We start from the raw sequence: 22,153 nt of genomic DNA on the forward strand, positions 1-22,153 counted from the left end.
GCTGGTCTGCAGCCGTCAGACCCCTTTGTCGTCTAGAACAGACTTGTGAAGATCTCCCCGCGGCTCCCATGTGGGCATCACTGAAACCTCCTCTCCTTCCCTTCCTCTTTCTACCCCTTCCCCAACCGCCCCATCCTCTTCCTTCTATGTGCCTAACGTGGCTGCAATGGACTCTTCACCCAGCTGTGCCGGCTTCTAGGTTTGGGAAATTGTGTGGGCTACGGCGCCACCTCGTGCCAGGAAGCAGAAGGCCCGTGGAACCGAGTCCAACTGGCCGCTTCCATTTCTGAAACAGGTGACAGGGGAGAGGAGAGTAACCGCTACCAGATCCGAGGACTTTACCGCTGGAGATGCCTGCTTAGGAAAGGCCCTGCTCATTGAAGGCTTGGCCCTTATGAACAGGACACAGGCATGCTCTGCCTCGCCAGTCTCGGGGTCACAGAGCTCCCAGGAGCAAAGCTACGCCACCTTTGGTCTCATCACACCGTCTCCTTTTCAAAAATAACGTGTGCTCCTATAGACGCTTGCAGCAACATTTGATATGCGTTTTCCAAGTTAAACACCCCTGAATGGCCCAGGTTACCACATGTTGGAGCAGGTGTTTTGGAATGTGCTTGACTTCTTCCCATCCATAGCAGTGATGAAGACGTGTCTCTGGGGCCCTTGCCCCGAGTTCACAGGACAGGCAGGTGTGGTGCTTGTCTGCAATTTCAGTACTTGAGAGGCTTAGTCAGGAGGATTAAAGGTTAGAGGACAGCCTCAGCAACTTAGTGAGACCCTCACCTCAACAACTTAGCGAGACTCTTTGAAAATTTAAAAAATAAATAAAATCAAAAGCACCGGGGGTATAGCTCAGAGGTAAAATGACCCTGGGCTCAATCCCAGTACCAAAAATAAATAAAGTCTAATTTCCTATTAGATAGCAGGGTGAGAGGCCATGGACTGCGTGAAAGTCTACGAGTAGCTTCCTATTCACTCTCTCTTGTACCACTTAGTGAGAAGGACCAAGAGGCAGCCACGTATCTTCTAACTTTAGGTGGCCAACAGATAAGACATCTCCTTAGTCACACCCCTATCCATCAGCAGAATAGCTTATGTATTAAGTCTACTCTGTGGAAGTGTCTTCTAAAAACTTGGAGTGGTCAAAGTCTCCCCATGGCGCGCAATCTTTCAGCATTTTAAATAAGATATTTCACTGTAATCTTTTGCAGTCCTCAGCCCCGTAACTCAGCAAGTGCCCTTCGGCTCAGTGAATTTAGCAGGGTACCGCCCAGCTCTGTAAGCACTAGTCATCTTTATGAATCCATTTGCCTTGTTGAACACAAAACCAATCATATTACCTCCATGCCGCAATGATCTGGACAGGTCAAAGCCACTGAACAAACAGGCCAGCTATAAAAAAAAGTTTATTAAAAAAATAGACAACATCTATAAACATCTTTCTCAGTCACAAGGCTTTGTAATACAGCATGTCAGGCCTGTGCCTTAAATCTCTGCAGCAGGAGCACCCTCATTGTGGACTAAATTGGCTTAATCTCTCAGAGAGTTAGAAAGTCTATAGGAAAATAAATAAGCAGATTCTGTGAGGCGTTCGAACACACAGAGAAAATCACAAATGCACAAGAGAGATCGCAAAGGACAACTACCCGCCAACATACGTGAGCCTGGGACCTTCTGTTGCCATTATCGCTCTGACATGGCTGCGTTTCAAATTCACCAGGATGGAGAGTTGAGTAAAACAAAGCTCTAGGGCAGCAGAGACAAAGCAGAGAGGGAGGAGGCCGTGGGCAGCCGGCCACACATTGCCCACATCTCGCACACGCAGCCCGCTCACACCCACCTCCCGCACTCAAGGTGATTCTGTAGAAGCCAACTTAAGGACGGTGTCTACACTTTGGTGAACTATAAGTACTTTGAGATGAATTAGCTGAAATCCATGTATCCCTGAACGACTAACTTGCAAAGCAACCAACCAGATGGTCACAGCGCCAGGACAAACCTGCCAGGGGTCCAAGATGTTACCACACTTATGCATAGGTGCACAAGTGATAAAAACTTATTTTCAATTTCAGTTATTCAGTAAAGCTTAACCAGAGTAAAATGACAAATGAAATATCAAGCGTGTTTATAATTTAGTTCTCATCACATAGTATGATTTAAATATTTATTGTCACCAGGACGTGGTGGCACAGGCTTGTAATCCCAGTACTTGGGAGGCTGAGACAGGAGGATCTGGGTTCACGGCCAGCCTCGGCTACTTAGTGAGCCCTTGAAAGTCAGTGAGACCCTGCTTCAAAATAAAGAATAAAAAACAGGGCTGGGGGGTATAGCTCGGAGGTAGAATGCCCCTGGGTTCCATCCCCAGCACCACACACACACAGAATTATTGACTCTCTTCCAAATAAGCACATCCTGGTGGTGGATGGTGTTATGGCTAGGTAGAGGATGTCCCTGAAGAGCTCGTGTTTTAACGTTCAGAGTCGATTAAGCCAGGAAGGTTGGCACATCATCAGTGGGTAACTTACTGTCATGAATTTACTAGGTGGCATCCTAGGCCCGTGTGGCTGGAGGAGCTGGGAGTGTGGCCTGGGGACTGTGCTGTGTCTTTGGATCTGCTCACCCGCTTGCTTTCTGGCTCCCAGCCTCCAGGATGTGACAGCAGAGTACGTTCTTTCCCTCTCTCTGCTTTTCCCCGCTATGCCCTGAACTCTGCAGACCTGGCCTCACAAGGACTGAGCCTACCATCTTCTCCCAAAACACAAAGCAAATCCATCTCCCTTCCTCTCAGTTGTGTGGTCAGCTATTTTGGATGACATCAGTGAGAATTTTGACTGAAACAGAAACACAGTAGGTTAAGAAGCCCAGGGAAATTCACCAGGCTCCTACAGAAACCCCCTATCCCACGAACCCAGCAGCCTATTTGTATGATCATAAAAGTGATTTCCTAATTTTAAACCACCTAAAATCTTGATGTGTTATTCAGAGACACATTTCCAAAACCATTTCTACCACCGACAGTGTATCTGTCATCTCCACCAGGTGTGAGCGTCTTGATAGAAGTCCAGCTTTTACCTGCAATGAAGTTAAGAACGTGGAATAGGAACCGTGCCGCTCACATTCTAACACTCCTTCTGCCTCTTGGGTCGACTTACTCAGTGCATTCGGACTGGGGAAATCTGTACCCTCAAGTCAAGAGAAATGAAACGGCGTGACGTGAATGTTGACCCTTCGTGGTATCTGGGAACACAGTCTGGCATGTGCAATTTAATTTAAAAAAATCAAAAATAGAATAAAATGTTCCACTCCTGGGTACCAAATAAATGGCTACCAATGAAGGAAAAGGTCTCTTCTGTGAGAAAATCGACAGATCAGCTTTGCTCCGGAATGCTCAGCATGGCCCTGGCCCTGTGTCCTGGTTGAACTTTGCAAATCTGCTTTAACCTTATGGTGGAAAAAATGTTTGTAAGTTACATTCAGTAAGTTCCCTCAGAGAGGAATACCACTCCATAATTCAGACGAAAACGGGACGCAACTGAACATTATACACCCACGGCAAAGAGTAGACAATTTAGGTAGAACTCCGCATCTAGCCGATCAACAATCTTTTTTATATAAATAAATATTTTTACTTATTAATATCACATTATTGTTGCCAAGAAACTCATAGCTAGTTCTTGGCTTTCTGTTTCACAAATTAAAGAGGAAAAAGATAAGAAAAAGTAAAAAGGGAAGAAGCAAAAGGGAAGAAGGTGGAGGTAAAGATGATGACCACCGTCATAATCTCCCTGTGTGCCTTGAACAAGGTGTAACTAACAAAGGGCCGAGGCTGCACGTCGGGGAGTTCCACGCAGCGCAGTTTCATCGGTGCACACTTCTTGGTTTACTCTTCTGCACATTTCGGGTTCCTGCCGGGAGGACGCAGCACAGACAGCTCGCAGAGTCCACGCGCACTCTTTGGGCCCCGGCCTTTTAAAGCAGAGCAGCAGGACGCATCTCAAAGGCCGATACGCGTCTCTGTTTGTTGCTGTGAAATGTATAGGGCTGAGCAGTGAAGGCACTCGGGTCAGAAACTCCTTCTCCAGGGCAGACAGCGGCCGGGTGGGCTGCGCTCTTCCTGGCACGCAGAGGCACGGCACAGTCCCAGCTCTGACCTTCCACGTCGGAATCCAGCGAGTGAGGTCCATGGGACCCTGATCTCTCCTGGCAGCAAGGAACCTGGCGGCACCGGGCCCTGTGTGGCCGCCAGTGCAGGGGAGACTCTGCCCTCCGTGGGATGGCCTAGGGCACTTCTGGCTGGCTCCTCAAGGAGGCAGGGAGAGGTGGAGGCCGGGGCGACATTGTGACGGCTCGGTGCGGCTCCGGAGACACCATGCTTGGTTGGTGACTGTGAGGGCCGGGGGTGGCCGGGGATGGCCGGTCAGCGGCTCCGCGGGCACCTGCTGGTGTGCATTTAGGAAGACAGTGACTCTCGGGCCAAGTAATGATGGGGACATTTCACCTAGCCCATCCCTTGAAAGGGACCAACAGCAACAACAGAAGCCAACACACACCTACCCAACCTGTAGGTTATAACTATTTCTTAGCAGAAGAGTACTGCAGGGGAAGAAAGAAGAGGATTCAACGCATGGAGATGACAGCTGCAAACAGAGCGGGCCTCCCACCGCGCTGGGCCAAAGGCTAAGCTCACAGTGGACTTTCAGAGGGCTTCGCTGGCCGCGTGCAGGGCTTGGAGGATGATGGCCGACAGGACGGAACCTCACTTTTTATTTATTTATATTTTTAAAAATATTTTTTGTGGTACTAGGGATGGAACCCAGGGGCATTCTACCTCTGAGCTACACCCCAGCTCTATTTTTTCTTCTTTTTTTAAATTTTGAAACAGGGTCTCACTGAGTAGCAAAGGGCCTCACTAAGTAGCTGAGGCTTGTCTGTGAACCGCAACCCTCCTGTCCCGGCCTCCCAAATGCTGGGATTGCGAGCGTGCGCCACAATGCCTGGATTGTACTTTTATTAATTAAAGTCTGTGGTCATGGGGATTGAACTGCCAGGGCCATTCCACCTCTGAGCTACACTCCAGCCCTATTTCATTTCCTCTTTTGTTTTGAACATGGTTTCCCTGTGTTGCCGAGGCTGCTCCGAGTATGAGATTCTCCTATCTCAGCCTCTCGAGTGCTGGGGTCGCAGGTGTGCACCACCATTCTCGGTTGAACCCCCCCCCCCATTAGGTTTTGATTCACTTTAGGTTGAAAAAACGGACAGAATAGGAAAGTGGGTTTCTCACTTAAATGAGAGAATTGACTTGATACCACTTTAGCAAGACATACTGCTCCTAGGGAAAGAAAAAGAATGGATTCTTGGGATTCTTGTGTTACAATTTCTCCTGCAGTTATAAATGGCCAGCATTCAGCCTGGCATTGTAGCACGTGCCTCTAATCCCAGTACTTGGGAGGCTGAGAGAGGAGGATTGTAGGCTCAAGACCAGCCTCAGAAACCCAGCAAAACCCTCAGCAACCTAGTGAGACACTGTCTCAAAATTAAAAAATGAAAAATAAAAAATAAAAGAAGGTCTGGGAGTGTAGCTCAGAGCTAGAATCCCCCTGGGTCCAATCTCTAGAACAATAAGTAAGTCGATAAATAACCAACATTCTACTGACGTACAAAAGAGCATTAAAGCAACGGTAATCTAGTATTTAGAGAGGAGAGGTGCAAGATAACGAATGAAGTTCCCATGTTAATAAACGCTTTATAAAAATCCCATCGCAGCATTCTGCAATGTAAAAGGCAGGTTTCATAAATCTTACTTCCCTTAATGTTCATAACAGTTCTATGAGATTATCACAATTACCTTCATATACAAAAGCAATGCTAGCCAACCCTCAGACACGCGCGGTGTGCCGTCTGATTTTTCTCACAATCCCGCTAACAATGGAGGCCAGGTAGGTACAGTTTTTGATAAGCATGCTACCATCCCCCCCTTTTATTTTGCAGTGCTGGGGATGGAACCCAGGGGCATTCCACCTCCAGCTACACCCCCAGTCCTATTTTTTATTCTTTATTTTAAAACAGGGTCTCACTGAGTTGTAAAGGGCCTCACTAAGTAGTAGCGGAGGCTGTCTGTGAACTGTGATCCTCCTGTCTCAGCCTCCTGAATGCTGGGATTACAAGCGTGCGCCACCACATCCGGCTACCACCCCCTTTTATAGACAAGAGACAGAAATGGTCCAGTGGTTTGCCCAACACCACACAGCAAACTTGAACCCAGACAGCTTCCATATTGACTGCGACCCTGATGACCTTGATGGTGCTCAAACGCAGATGTTGTGTGTACCAGACGTACAACCAACTTGATCCCTGACCCTGTGCCCCAAACCACCTGTTCTTCCCCATTAACCAGCAGTGGCCCCTCAAAGTCAGTATGAAAGCACCACCGAGCCCCAGAAATCTCCAAGGTGGCCACTCACCGCCCTGCACATTAGCACCGGGCGATCATGCAAACACGAGTTTTAGAAATGGAAGGACGTGGCTAGGAGGCTCGGCGGCCAAATGCAGGGACATTTCCCAGGATCAAGTCCTTGGCCCTGCGTGGCCCTGGGGAAGTCTCCGCTCCCTGCGTCTACTTCCTGGCTTCTGCACTGGTGGTAAGCCTGTGACCAAGTCACCTTAAAAAGAAACCGTCTCTGCCGGCTGCTGCCACATCTACACGGTGCTGCTGGCAACCACAGGCTGCTCTGCACCTCGCTTAATGGCTAGAAAAAAACTACCAGAAAATTCGACTTGCCTTTCTTCTGTGCCTTCAACCCCCAGACATACACCACAAGGACCTGTCTGGTGTGCCCTGTCATGGGCTGAACAGTATCCCCTAAAACTCCTACTGAAGCCCAGAACCTCAGAGAGGGACTATTTGCACATGGGGGTCTTTACAGAGGTGAAGAAATTAAAAGAAGGTCACTAAAATGAGCCTCCAAATCGGATGTGACCAGTGTCCTTAGAATAAGACACAAGACAGAGAGACACGCAGAGCGTTGGCCAAGTCAGGACACAGGAAGACACGGCCGGCCGAGGACGGTGGCCCTGGAGGAAGCGGCCTTGCACGCCTGGCCCTTGGCCTTCCTTGGTGGCTGCGGGATGGGGAGGTTCTGCACTGAAACCCTAGACTATGGCTGCTATGGAACCCTCGTTCACACAGATGCCCGAGAACCTCCATCCTAACCACAGGACAGGGAGCCACGTGGCCTAGGAGATAGGGCGCCACAAGGAGGGCAGAAGGCTGTGAGGTCCAGGACTCCCGATAATTAACAGTTCAGATCTGGGATGGAGGCAGCCAGTCCCCACCCGCCTCTTCTCATTACTAAGCTATATCTAAGGAAGTCACAGGGACTTAATGACGCTTCCCCTCAGACTCCAAATTATAGCTAAATTAAAATCGCATAAAGGAGAAGGATGAAATTCCAGGGTCCCCGTAAACGGTAATAAATGTTAACAGGCCGTCTCCGGGGAAGGATGGAATCCTGAAGCCGAGCCACCCCCTCCCATCTCCACGGCGGTGCCTGACACCATCCCCGGCTAAGGCCACCTACCTGGAGTCTGCAGAAGGCTCCCGCTGGACGCCATCTGCCCATGACACAATGCCCTGCCTTTCCAAGTAGCACAAGAAGGCACACTGATGCACCCTGGGTCCCGGGCGGCAGGGGGCAGGCCGTGCGATGCCCAGGGATCGGTCTCGGCTCTTGGCACGGGGGTGGACTCACGGCTGCCGCCCAGGACAGCAGGACAAAGGTTGGAATTGCGCATCTCGGGGTCATCTGGGGTCCGTGAGCTGGCCGTGGGTGGCTGGTCCCCATCCGTCCGCAGTAAGCACCGTGGGTAGACAGGGCTCGGGGAGCCTGGCTGCAGGAGGCAGGGGGGTGGCAGCCCTGGCGGCGGGCTGGCACCTGAGCGGGACCTGGAGCCCCTCTGGCGGTCGCCCTCTCGTTTCTTCTCCTCCCTGAGCGGCAGTTTTTCAGCAGCTGGTGCTTGGCCGAGTTCTCTGACATCCAGCCCCAAAGCCAGAGAAGCCAGCAGGACCATGCATCCGTACAGAGCCGACTCCGTCTTCTTCCTCTGGGAGCGTCCACAGGGGCTGTAGGCAGGGGCCGCCCGTGGGGAGGCCAGGCTAGAGCTGGCAGGGAGCGCCTCCTCCCGGCCCTCGGCCCCTGCCACGTTCTCTTTCTGGCCGTCTTTCCCAAGAGGTAGATCGACATGGGCCTGACTGGGCAGCTTCACCTGCTTTGGGCTCCGGTGCTCTGACCCTTCGTGGGGCGCCTTTGCGTCCTCGCATGCCCCTGCAGGACGGGACAGGGTAGACTCATTCACACTGTGCCGTGAAATAAAGCTAAGACCTCATGAATGAACATTCTAGCCGGCGTGGTGGTGCGGGCCGGGAATCCCAGTCCTTGGGAGGCTGGGACAGGAGGATGGCAGTTTCGTGGCCAGCCTCAGCAACTTAGTGAGATCTTGTTTCAAAATAAAAAAATAAAATAGGGCTGGGGCTGAAGCTCAGAGGTAGAATACCCCTGGGTTCCATTCCCAGTACCACAAAACAAATATTCAAAGCACACAGAATCCTTTTAGTTGGGCAAAGGAGTGGCTCAGGGCAAACCCTGAAACTCCTGGTGCCCCGCAGATAAACCCAGCAAGGTAAACTGTTCCTGATCTGTATCAGCGGCAGAAATCCTTGTGGAAACAAAGTCACAAAGATGCAAACTTGCACAGCCTTACGCAGGTGCCAAGGGAGTCTCAAACACATGCCAGCCGGGCGTGGTGGGCACGCTTGTCATCCCCACGCTTGGGAGGTGGAGACAGGAGGATCACGCAGGTTCGAAGCCAGCTGAGCTGGCTTAAGAGACCCTGTTTCCAAATAAAAATATAAAATGGGCCTGGGAGTGTAGCCCGGAGGTAGAAGGGTTTCCAGGAACCCCAGTACCACCCAAAACAAACAAACAAACAAAAAAAAAACCATGCCTGTGCTTTGCGGCACCTGACTGCGCCTGCAGAACCCCACTGTATAGCTCGCCTGGTGTGCCACCTGCTGGAAGTTGGTTGGTGGTTCCCAAAGTCTACCTGAACAGCCCTGCCTGCATGCAAATTCCTGGCCCAGCCCAGTCCCCCCAAAACAGAGGTCGTTGCAGTCAAAAGCTTGTACCACGCTGGGGACCACTGTGGTAGTGGACAATTCTCTCCAGAGGCTGGAGAGCCGAGATTCCCAGTCATACTAACTATAGAGGAAGCTAAAATTCCTGTTGCTCGTGAGCTTAACAATGGATGGTCCAGCGGCAAACTCCTCCACCTGCTCCCCCAGGCACCCCACGACAGAGCCGCCATTTGTCCCAGCACGGCCTCCTCCAACGGCTCAGCATGCTCTGCAATCCAGGGACTGCGAGCCAGCTCCCCTCCACGGGCACCTCTTCCCTCGGCGCCTCTGCTCAGGGCACCCTCCTCTCCCAAACTCCCAGCCCTCCGTGTAGAGATGAACCGCGAGGAGGAGGGCTGGGACAGAGAGCTGAGCGAGCCCAGCGCCCGGGAGACACACTGCGCTTTGCGCAGTCTGATTCATCACATTACCAAGCGGTCCCCTTAAACCGCAAAGTGGAAAGACCAATCCAATCCTTTCTTTCTCCCTTTGCTAAAACCACCCTTAAGCCTTGTTTGGTAACTCATCTCTATAGACATCTTTTTTTTTTTTTTTTTTTTTTTTTGATGGTGCTGGGGACTGAACCCAAGGGCATTCCACCTCCGAGCTATGCCCACAGCCCTATTTTATTTTTTTATTTGGTCACAGGGTTTTGCTAAGCTGCTGGGGGCCTCGGTATGCTGCCGAGGCTGTCTCCAACCTGCGCTCCTCCCGTCTCAGCCTCCCAGGCACTGGGATTACAAGTGTGACTCCTATGTCTCGAACCTCAGGCCCAAAAGGAGCAAAACCAGAAGCTCCAGCTTCTCAGATGTTTTTGTTTGCTAACTCCTGCACTCGGTTAACTTGGTTAAGTATGATACTAACTTCTGGTAAAGATCGGGAATTACATATTTCCCCAAATACACAGGGAGCCAATGCCTTTCCATCATAAAGAGTGCATGGGAGATGACTTGGGGCATACATAGAGGTGTGGAGCACTGTTGACTGCTGCCCTCCCTTCTAAGACGCCAGTGAGCAGGAGAGGCCATGAAAGCAAACCTCACAGCGCTTCACAGGCGGGGCCGAAGTCAAACCAATTCTCCTTCCCGAAGCACATTTACCTGGCTGGTCCACAAAGAGCGAAGTCAAGGGCATGGCTTTCTGACTTTTTATTAAGACAGGTGACCAAGGACTGTTGCCGTCTGAGAGAGGCCTTATCCTATAGAAGAAAAAGGTGCCTGTTTTTATACAAAAGAACTGCACTGCGGAGGTAGAACACCCCAGGTTCACGTCCCAGTACTCCCTTCCAAAGAACAAAAGACACACAGATCAGGTTTTGCTGGACACACATCAGAAACCAATCTTCTTTAAGATGCAAAAAAAAAAAAAAAAAAGAAATACATTTTGCCCTTGCGTTTTTTGCTTTTGTTCCTTTGGCAGCACTAGGGATGGAGCCTAGGGCCTTCTGCATGCTGGGCAAGGGCTCTAGCACTGAGCCGCACCCTAGCCCTTTACCCTGGGGTTTTAAGAGCTAGCAAAGAGCCGGGTGTGATGGTGCAACACTGGTAATCCCAGTACTTAGGAGGCTGAGACAGAAGGATGGCAGGTTTGTGGCCAGCCTCAGCTACTTAATGAGGACTTCCATAACTTAGTGGGACCCTGTTTCAAAATAAAGAAAAAATAGGGCTGAGGGGTGTAGTTCAGAGGTAGAATGCCCTCGAGTTCAACCCACCATTCTGTACCAAAAAAAGAGCTAGCAAAGTACAAATAAAATTTTTAAATGAGACAGAAAAAGTGTCAGAGAGATTTCTTAAGAACTGAACTTAACCAGGCAAGGTGGCCCACGCTTGTAATCCCAGTACTTGGGAGGCTGAGAGGAGGATCACAGTTCACAGACGGCTCAGCTACTCAGTGAGGCCTTCTGAAACTTAGTGAGACCCTGTCTTAAAATAAAGAAGAAAACCCGGGCATGGTGGTGCACGCTTGTAATCCCAGTGCTTGGGAGGCTGAGACAGGAGGACCACGCAGGTTCGAAGCCAGCCTCAGCAACTTAGTGAGACCCTGTTTCCAAATAAAATAGAAAATAGGTTTGGGAGTGTAGCCCGGAGGTAGGAAGCCTCTGGGTTCCATCCCCAGCAGAACTAACTAACTAACTAAATAAATAAATAAATAAAATGAAATTTTAAAAAGAAGAAAAAAATAGGGCAGGGGGTGTAATTCAGAGGTAGAATGCCCCTGGATTCAATCCTCAGTACTGAAAAAAAAAAAAAAGAACTGAACTAAGCCATCTCTTAATGAGGTCGGCATGATAAACTCTTCTAGAAAGTCCGAGGAACACTGAGGCATCCCTGACGGGCCGCCCTCCGCAGGCTGGGCCGGCCGCAGCGCGGTCACGGCGCCGGGCTTCGCACTCACCTCTCTCTGCTGTTTGTCCTCTCTTTTGTTGGAATCGAGCTGGGCCCCCACGTGCAGCCTTTTTTCTTGAAACTCCTCTTGACGTCCTCGAACTCTTCCTGCCGAAAGACCGTGTTCCTTCCCCAAGTCTTATTGCTTTCATCCGAAGTCACTGGACAGACAGTACCCTGTTAGCCACGCCGCTCTGCCAAAGGCTCCAGGCGGCCCTGGGCGGGGAGAGCCTCTACCGGCGAGTGGAGAACTCGCTCAGCCCTCCCATCGCGGGCAAGCTCTTTTTCCTTTTCTTTCTTGCCTTTCCTTCCTATCTTCATTTTTGGCGATACTGGGGACAGAACCCAGGGGCATTTTACCTCTGAGCTACACCCCCAGCCCTATTTGTATTCTTTACTTTGAAACAGGGTCTCACTGAGTTGCGAAGGCCTCACTAAGTAGCTGAGGCTGATTGTGAACCTGGATTCCTCCTGTCTCGGCCTCCCGGATGCTGGGATGACAAGAATGTGCCGCCACCACGCCCAGCTGACAAGCTCTTTCTAGGCCTAAAATAAGCAAGAAAAGTAGGAGGAACTGACAGCAGAGATTCAAGCTTGAGGGAGACTGGGAGCAAAGTTCCCGCTGCTTGCTCTTCCCCGAATTGCGGCTGACCTGCCCTAACTTCGTGTGTTTAGAGGTGCTGTCTGTCTACGCCCATATATATCGGTATAAAAGAGAACCGTGGCCTAATCACTGGTGCCAACGTCGCATGCACGTAGTTAACAGGTCTCACAGGAGGTCCCTCACTGTCCACCTGCAGCATGCTCACACCACCACCGGCACAGGACCCAGAGAGAGGAGGGGAGGGGAGGGGAGAGGAGGGGAAGCAGGGGAAAGGGCGGGGCTGTGGCGCAGAGTGGGGCTCACGCTGGATGGCGCGCAGGCGCGGGAGCATGGTGGGGCTGCTGGGCGGGCTGGCGCTCCTGCTGCTGTCCAGGCTCCTGCGCTTGTCCAGGCTCGGGGACGCCTGCACGGTGATCTTGTGCTGGAAATCTGTTGGTAGGAGCAAAGGAAGGCTGAGCACTTCACGACTGGGTTCTTTTCATCACCGGCCCTCTGCGCACAGAAAAGAAAAGCAGGTGGGGCGGCCGTGTTCGGGGCCTGCTTCTCACTTGAGTTGCTAGTTTGTGTTCATTTCAGGGTTCAGGCCAAAGAGGGAACGATGCAGAGGTTCGATGTCAGGCACAGGAAGACACACACACACACACACACACACACACACACACACACACACACACACGAAATGCTCCAGACATCGGAGAGCTCACAACCTTCTGGGCAGAATGGCTTGTACTCAGTTGGAGACAGTTAAATGCAAAATCGGGAATAAGAGCCCCTTGGATCCATCCCTAGGAAGCTCCGGAGGGCGGCTCCCGCCTGGCTCCTCCTCCAGCTGGTGAGAGTGAAAGTGCTTCCCAGAGCTGCTGTCCCAAGACAAAAATCATTGGTTCAAGTACCCCGCGGCCAGGTACTCCACCAGGGGAGCTGTCATTCCCTAGGAGACGTGCCAGGACAAGCAAGGACTCCAGACTCCAGGGAAAAGCCACAGGGCTCTGAGGGAGGCTGTCTGAGGTCTGAGGAGCTCTGCAAAGAGGCAAACTTCTGAAAACTTGGACACTGGTAAAAGGTATCTCTGGGACTTCTTTCAGTGAAGGGCTGAGAATAACCTTTGGCTGTTTCCTGTAGACTGGGCTATTTTTTTTTTTTTAACAGCTTGTCAGGACCAGAGGCGAACTTATAGATTTCTGTCTGGTGCTGATGCAAATAATTCCATGTTGGTTAAAAAAACAAACAAACAGCCTGTTGTGGTGGTGCGCACCTGTCATCCCAGTACTTGGGAGGCTGAGACAGGATCTCAGGTGTGTGGCCAGCTCTGCAACTTGATGAGGTCCTGAGGCCCTCCACAACTTACTGAGATGCTGTTTACACACACACACACACACACACACACACACACACACACACACACCTTCAGAGCTGTGGTTTCCTGCCTTAGTGAACACATCGGGTTTGTGTTTAACCCAGCAGCCTAATGAAGAGACTGGCATTCCTTTATGAAATTGTCCAGAAAGTGCTGGCATCCCCAATTCTCCTGTGAACTGGTTTTATCTGGTTCTTCACTAATTGATGAGTTAAGCAAAATCTTAGAGACTCATTTATCTCACATTTGAAAGAGTTATAATTTACCTTTGTGGAAACTATACTTCAAAGAACGTTAATGAAGCACCTGCCTCTGAGATGAGGTAGTTAGAATCTGGTGAGCAAGGCATATTTTTATTTTTTGTGGTACTGGGGATGGAACCCAGGGGCATTCTATCTCCGAGCTACACCCCCAGCCCTATTTTTTTTTTTTATTCTTATTTTGAAACAGGGTCTCACTGAGTTGCAAAGGGCCTCACTTAAGTAATAGCTGAGGCTGTCCTCAAACCACGGTCCTCCTGTCTCAGCCTCCCAAAGGCTGGGATTACAAACATGCGCCACCACGCCCGGCTATGAAATTATTCATGCTAGAAATCGGAAGGGTTTCGATTACAGCCTTCTCCTTTGGCCCTACATATCCACAAAACACAAGCTATCTCATGAGTTCTGTGTTATATATTCTTCTCATAGAACTTATATTCTGGGTCCGCGAGTTAGCAGACCTGGCCTGGAAGCCCAGTTTCACCTCTCACTAGCCATGTGAATTCTGGGAAAGTGTCATGATTTCTGTAAGACTCCGGTTATTCATCTGTAAAAACTGGATATAAAACAAACAAACGATTGTTCTTATTTCACAGGACTGCTATTTAAAACTGAACACAAAGGAGGGCCAGCAGCACCTGCACCGTGCTGAGGACATGGTGCGTGATCATGAATGCCGGTGTCCCTTGCCCCCACCTCCACTGCAGACTCAGTTCGTGTCCAGGAGCTCCAGCTCCTTCGGGTCTTCTCCTACGCCCCCTCGGGCTCCAGTCTACCTGGCGGGCATTAGATGCTCTTTCAAAAATGCACGACTCGCCAAGCCTGGTGGCATACACCCGGAATCCCAACACTTGAGAGGCTGAGGCAGGAGGTTCAAGGCCAGCCTCAGCAGCTTATCGGCAAGGCCCTCAGCAATTTAGTGAGATTCTTCCAAAATAAAAAATAAAATAAAATAGGGCTGGGGGGTGTGGCTCAGAGGTAAGATGCCCCTGGGTGCAACCCTAGTACTTTGAAAAGAACTGCATGACTGAGCAAAGCAGTCCTCTGCCTGTGTTTACACGCAGAAGCCAGGCTTTGTTATAAATAGCCTTGTCTTTGTGAAGCAGGGGAGGGTAAGCCTGCCCCGGTTATACATTTAGGAACCCCGGGGCGGCAGAGACCAGTGGCCGTGCCTGCCCTCGGCATTCTGCGCTTGCTAGACCCGTGGTCCTCCTTTTCTTTGTTCTCCTGCGATACCCCTGCACCAGGCTTCTGGGGAAAGCTGCCACGAGCATCTCTGCTGGTGATGCTGGCATTTCATTCACCAGGAGCGCGGCCGCGGGGAACGGTCACTCCTGCAGGGGAGCGGCATTTGCCTCCGAAGTGTCCCTGCGAGGCGCGCCCTCTCTCCCTGTGCGCCGCGCTCCCACTCAGAACCCCGGGCAGAGATTTCTGCCGGCTCCCGGTCCTTCTGAAATAGAAGAAACCAGCACACGCTGACCTCTGAGGCTTCCAACCTCTCAGGTGTCTTAAAAGCACAGCCCAAGTTCAAAAGAAACACCATGCAGGTTGATTTACAGTGGCCACAACATGTAAGACTGTCCTCTGTGGCTATGCTTCTGCCTTCTACAAATTCTGAGAATCACAAGGTATAATTATTAAATTATGGCTTTTAGGTTATGGTAGGCCACTTTTTTTGGTAGTGGAGATTGAAACCAGGAGAATTCTATCTCTGAGGTACACTCCCAGCTCACTCGCCCGCCCTTCCTTCCTTCCTTCCTTCCTATACTGGGGAGTAAGCCCAGGGGCACTCTACTGCTGAGATTTCCCAACCCTATTTTATTCTTATTTTGAAACAGGGTCTTGCTAGGTTGCTGGGAGTCTATGTTGCTGAGGCTGGTCTTGAACCTGCGATCCTCCTGTCTCAGCCTCCCAAGTCTTGAGATTACAGGTGTATGCCACCACACCTGGCCTGGGTCACTTTTTAAAGTCCCATTTGGCAGCCAAACACTAGATTCTAGCAGAAATAAAACAACATTTGAGTTTTCTAGCACTAAGTCAGTACATAGCTATGAGATGAAAAATTACCCCCGGTGAGTCCCAGGCATAATATTACAGAGGAATCCAGGCGCGGCGGCCTGGAGTGATCCTTTTAAGTTATCATCACAATGGTTTATTTATATTATTATTAATAATAATTATTATTATTTTTGGTGATACTGGGGTTCCTGGAAGCCCTTCTACCTCCGGGCTACACTGCCAGGTCTATTTTATACTTTTTTATTTTTGGAAACAGGGTCTCCTAAGCCAGCGCAAGTGGCTGGCTTTGAACCTGCGCGGTCCTCCTGTCTCTGCCTCCCGAGTGCAGGGATGACGAGCGTGCCCTCCACGCCGGCCACAATGTTTTTTTAAATGCTTTTTAAAAGCCTAGAGCTGGGCGTGGTGACGCACGCTCGTCATCCCCGCGCTCGGGAGGCTGAGACAGGAGGATCGCATGGGTTTGAAGCCAGCCTCAGCTACTGAGTGAGGCTCTTAGCAACTTAGTGAGACCCTGTTTCTAAATAAAGCATAAAATATGTCTGGGAGTATAGCCCGGAGGTAGGAAAGCCCCTGGGTTCCACCCAGTACCACCAAAAAAAAAGTTCCAGATGAGTCAATGATTCTCAGTGAGTAACAAGCATCTGAAAGGCCAGCAGGCACAAAGATAAGGGGCCAGTTTGCAGGAACGTCTAGAAAATTCTCTAAGCTGCTTTCTGAAGAGGAGGACGCTGTGGAAGGTTCAGGAAACGTGGCCAGGGAGCTCCTGGGAAGGAAGACGTGCCTCGGAGTGTGTCCTCCTGAACGGGCCCTGAGAGGGGCTGAACGAACGCGGTCAGTGGAAGGGTTTTCTACCAGATGGTGAGCTCAGGTACAACTGCACCCACTGAACATAAGGCACAAATAATGGCTTTTTCTTCTATACTAAGAATGTTCTATTCTGGAGCCGGGCGTGGTGGTGCACACTTGTCATCCCAGCATTTGGGGGGCTGAGACAGGAGGATGTGGTTCGCTGACAGCCTCAGCTACTTAGTGAGGCCCTCTGCAACTCAGTGAGACCCTGTATCAAAATAAAGAATAAAAATAGGGCTGGGGTGTAGCTTGAAGGTCAAATGCCCCTGGGTTCCATCCCCAGACCTGCAAAAAAAAAAGAATATTGTGGGTATTATACTGTGTGTGTGTGTGTGCGCGTGCGTGCGCGCGTGCATACCTGCACACTAGAACATGAGCACACTCCTGGAATCGGAAGATACACATGGAAACCGGTTTCTATGCGAGTTCTACAGCGCCACCTGGTGGCCAAGCGGGTGACTGCCATCGGGAATTCCAGAGATCCCTTCCTAACGGATATACTACTGAAACCACCCGGACTCTTGGTTATGTTTTAACTGAAGTCTTTCACTACCTGCTGCAGAGTAAATAAATATGTAACTCAAATGTTCTCCCCTGAGTCTCATAAAGTGAAACATCAAACAGTACAGCCCAGGAGTCAAACTTGGCAAAAATAGCCAGATATCTTTGGTCGGCTTTGAACAAACTCGAGGTTATCAGTCAAGGAACTTCTGAGAAGAAACTCGGTTGTGCAAGTCTGACCTCAGGAACCCTCGCAAATCTCCTTTGATCTCTCGCCCTTGAAGAGCAGACCCGCCGCAGGATTCACTTATTTTTTTCTTCCAAGTTTATTTCCGTTTTCATTGGATTCTTACTACCCTATCCCCCAGAGTGTCCCACGGGATATCAAAGTGTTAACCACTCAACAACAGAGCCGAGGCTGCAGGGCGTGGGCACCCACAGTCCTAGGATTCCCTCTCATCTTTGCTAGAAGTAGAAGATTCACTGCAGATAAAATAGTTGTGTGTGTGTGTGTGTGTGTGTAAGTGTGTAAACTGAATTCAGAGGCATTCTACCTCCGAGTTTCCTCCCCAGCACTATTTTTTGTTTGTTTGTTTTTGGTGGTACTGGGGTTCCTGGAAGCCCTTCTACCTCCGGGCTACACTCCCAGACCTATTTTTTAATATTTTTTATTTGGAAACAGGGTCTCCTAAACCAACACGCGCGGCTGGCTTCGAACCTGCGCGCTCCTCCTGTCTCTGCCTCCCAAGCGCGGGGATTACAAGCGTGTGCACCACGCCCGGCTTCCCCAGCCCTAAACAAGGTCTCACTAAATCAGAGGAACCTGCCATCCTCCTGTCTCCGCCTTCCGAGTGCTGGGATTACGGGTGTGTACCACCATGCCCCTGGGCTTAATTCCTAGTAGATAGATAGATGATAAACAGACAGACAGACAGACAGTAACTTGCTATTTCACTATCACATTTACTTGCTTCCCCAAGGACCTGGGATTACCACCCTAGGGTTAGGGCTAGGGCTAGGGCTAGGGCTAGGGCTAGGGTTAGGGTTAGGGGTTAGGGCTAGGGCTAGGGCTAGGGTTAGGGTGAGGGGCTAGGGCTAGGGCTAGGGTTAGGGTTAGGGTTAGGGGTTAGGGCTAGGGTTAGGGCTAGGGCTAGGGCTAGGGCTAGGGTTAGGGCTAGGGTTAGGGTTAGGGGTTAGGGCTAGGGCTAGGGCTAGGGTTAGGGGCTAGGGCTAGGGCTAGGGTTAGGGCTAGGGTTAGGGTTAGGGGTTAGGGCTAGGGTTAGGGCTAGGGCTAGGGCTAGGGTTAGGGGTTAGGGCTAGGGCTAGGGCTAGGGCGCCTTCGCGCAGGGAGCACCGGCTGCACCTGAGGGGAGACTGATCCTGTGTCCGTCCCTGGGCTTCAGGCGGCTCCTCCTGAACTTGCCCCTCTGCTTCCTCCCGTGCGCCGCCTCCTGGCTCAGCTGGAAGATGAGGATGTTGAGCTCACGCTCTAGCACGTCGATCTCGCGCTCCGCCAGCTGCTGCTCCCGCCGCCGAAGCAGCTCTTCCTGGGTCTTCTGCTGCAGGGCGGCCCGGGTCAGCTCCTCTTCCCGGGACCTCAGCTCCTGCGGGAGACAAAGAGCCACAGCCCGGGATCACTCCCTGCAGGGAGGTCGGCCTGGGGTCCACCATGCAACGCCTGCGCCCATCCCACTGCACCTGCACCCCTCGGCCCCGGTCCCGTGCCTGGCGAGGCCCCTTCCCGCTTCTGTGCCCTGCTTTCTCCAGCCCGCCCAGGGCCGGCTCCTGCGCCAGGAACTCCAAGCCAAGACCTGCCCCCACATCATCTGGAGAGGGAGTTCCTTTGCAGGCTCCGAGCTCCATGGTTAGTTCTGTCCAGCAGAAAGAGGCCTCCGCGTTACCCTGACCTTAATCCCTCCCTCTCCATCTCCACCCTTTATGGTCACTTGACACGCAGGTGTACACCCGTCCCCAGCCACCAAGCACACATGGGAGGGACCCATTTTCAAGTGAAGCCCAGGGCCAGGCGTGGCGGTGCACACCTAGAATCCCAAGACGTGGGAGGCTGAGACAGGAGGGTTGCAGGTTGGTAGCCAGCCAAGGCAACTTTGCGAGACCCTGCTACAAAATTAAAACAAACAAATAAATAAATAAATAAAATAAGGGTAGGGGTGTAGGTAGCCCCTGGGTTTAATTCCTAGTAGATAGATAGATGATGATAGATAGATAGATAGATAGATAGATAGATAGATAGATAGAAGCTCAAGGTAGGGGCTCCATTAATCAAGGACAATGATTCTAGTTGCCATTCAGATGTCTTGAGGACTTCCTTGTTGCATTTAAGAGCTGGCTTAGAAAATAAACACCCGGTGGAAGGCATAAAGGAAAAACAGTTCATGCGGTAGCAGCCACCTAAGGCCTGTGATCAGTGACGAGGAAACATCTAGAATTATAACCCAAGGGAAAACACACCCCATACACAAAGCCTCCAGGTCTCGTACACACCCACAGTATCACTTAATAACAAATCCTCTGTCGAAGTCGGCGTTCACTAATGTTTAACCTCGTATTTTTTTGTGTGGTACTGGGGATGGAACCCAGGGGCATCCTACCTCTGAGCTACACCCCCAGCCCTATTTTTTATTCTTTATTTTGAAACAGGGTCTCACTGCGTCGCAAAGGGCCTCACCAAGTAGCTGAGGCTGGCCACACACTGTGATCCTCCCGTCTCAGTCTCCTAAACGCTGAGATGAGCCACGCCCAGCTATGTTTAACCTCTTCTGCTTTAGGTTTTAGAATGAGTTCTTGAGAAGCAAAACATCTATGAATTAAAACTACAACTATGGCCCTTAGGAAAAAAAAATATTCAGCAGTACGACTGAGAACGCTGGCGGGTTTTAAATGCAGGTCCTCAGTGCTCACTCACTCTAAGAGCCTCTTCACCCGAGACGCAAATATTCCTGTGAGTGTCGAGTACTTTCTAGCCCAGATCACGTGGCCCACGTTTACACAGGAAGCGAGGCTCCTGCGGGCTTTGTGTGCACTGCTCAGACAATTTAATCTAGCACGCCCAAGTGCCAGGGTTGGTAAGGAGACGCCTCTTCAGGCAGAGCTCCGGGCCCGCAGCTTTGAGAGCAGGAGTGCTGGGCAAACAAACATGTCCTGCTTGGCATGACCAGGCACCCTGTAAGCAGGCCCACCCCGAGGACACCGGCCCGCCAAGAAACGCGGAGAAGAGGCTCAGCCGCGCACCAGCGCCCGCGACCCATGAGTCACTTAAGTCTGTTAGCACAAGTGTCCAAAAGTAAACTCTACGCAGAAAACCAGCCTCCCCTAAAGGACAGAAAGCCAGAGTGGGAGGACTTGTCACAAAGAGACACTTTCACTGCGATCACACGAATTCTGAATTTACAGGAATTCTACCAAAGTCACTGAATCGTGGCTTAGATGCATTCTTTAGCTTATTTTTTTTTCCAAATAAGGTATATAACCAAAACTACAGAAGTAATTTGCTTTAGACCAACTGCTATCTACTCATGCTACCAATTTTTTTTTTTTTTTTTTTTGGTACTGGGGATGGAACCAACCCAGGGGTGTTGTACCTCAGAGCTACACCCCCAGCCCTATTTTTCATTCTTTTTTTTTTTTTGAGGGTCTGAGGATGGAACCCAGGGGCATTTGACCTCTGAGCTACACCCCCTGCCCAATTTTTTATTCTTTATTTTGAAACAGGGTCTCACTGAGTTGCAGAGGGCCTCACTAAGTAGCTGAGGCTGTCTGCTAACCCTGATCCCCCGGTCTCAGATTCCAAATGCTGGGATTACAAGCGTGCGCCACCACGCCTGGCTTCATTCTTTATTTTTGAAACAGGGTCTCACTGAGCTACAAAGGGCCTCACTAAGTGGCTGAGGCTGTCCTCGAATCATGATCCTCCTGTATCAGCCTCCCAAATGCTGGGATTACAAGCCTGCGCTACCATGTCCGGCTCAGCTGATTCTTAACTATAGTGCAGGTCAATATTTCTGCACAGTGAGCCAGATATATATTGTTATTTATTACTTGAGAAGAACAGTTAAAAAGTTACACAGAAAAAAAAAAAACCTGTAAACGCACGCTTGTAATCCCAGCACCTGGGAGGCTGAGACAGGAGAATCGTACAGGTTCGAAGCCAGCCTCAGCTACTTAGCGAGGCTCTCAGCAACTTAGTGAGACCCTGTTTCCAAATAAAATATTAAATAGGGCTGGGAGTACAGCCCGGAAGTAGAAAGCCTCTGGGTTCCACCCCCAGTACCCCCCCAAAAAAAATGTAACCCAGTCTTTTACTAGGTCCTCTTTCTTTTATACCAGGCTGTTCACTGCAGTGTTTGGGGGACAGAGGAGTTTTCACTCAGCTTGCAGCTTCTAACTTTAACCTGTCTGTTTTAACCTGTCTGTTAAGAGATTCCTTTCCGGCGGGGTGGTCTCGCTCCAACCTGCTACCGTTAAGTGATTTGCCGAGGGGCTATGGCAGTGCGCTGAGCTGAGCGCTGAATAGAGACCCGCTCTTAACTCTGGGTTCAATCTAAAATATGCATCTTCTCGCAACAATCTCACACACACACACACACACACACACACACACACACACACAATTTTTTAATTGCCTTAAACTATAGTTTCAAAAAAAGTACTCAAAGAAAAGGCCACCAGATCATATTCCTTCTGCGTAAATCTTAAAACCCATCAGTAGAAGCACGCCAGGTACGGAGATGTACATCTGTAGGCCAAGGACTTGGGAGGCCGAGATAGGAGGCTCAACGACTTACCAAGACCCCCAGCACCTCAGTGACATCCACTGACCCCATTTCCCAAAATAAGAAGTAAAATAGATCTGGGGGTCTATCTTGGAGGTGGAATGCCTCTGGGTTCACTCCCCAGTTCTAAAAAAAAAAAAAAAAAAAGTCTGGGGATATAAAGTCCTCTTGATCATTTTGGAGTTGTAAAACACACAAAAACGTTCTTTCTGTTGGA

At 50.5% G+C, this 22,153-nt stretch overlaps 1 protein-coding gene across 1 annotated transcript in view; it reads right to left on the reverse strand.

Moving 5' to 3' along the window:
- Positions 1-218: 218 nt before the first annotated feature.
- The window catches only part of MAP3K21 (mitogen-activated protein kinase kinase kinase 21), a gene marked incomplete at both ends in the record, with an annotated part of 43,364 nt that continues 21,429 nt past the window's right edge, over positions 219-22,153 (reverse strand). Inside the window, 6 exons of the mRNA XM_080717236.1 lie at positions 219-286; positions 7,578-8,321; positions 10,270-10,367; positions 11,564-11,714; positions 12,461-12,586; positions 18,507-18,747. Of these exons, the coding sequence (XP_080573362.1) occupies positions 219-286; positions 7,578-8,321; positions 10,270-10,367; positions 11,564-11,714; positions 12,461-12,586; positions 18,507-18,747 (1,428 nt within the window). The remainder of the gene's footprint in view (positions 287-7,577; positions 8,322-10,269; positions 10,368-11,563; positions 11,715-12,460; positions 12,587-18,506; positions 18,748-22,153) is intronic.

This window comes from Muscardinus avellanarius (genome assembly GCF_963383645.1).
Source record: "Muscardinus avellanarius genome assembly, chromosome: 20".
Taxonomy (NCBI): Eukaryota; Metazoa; Chordata; class Mammalia; order Rodentia; family Gliridae; genus Muscardinus; species Muscardinus avellanarius.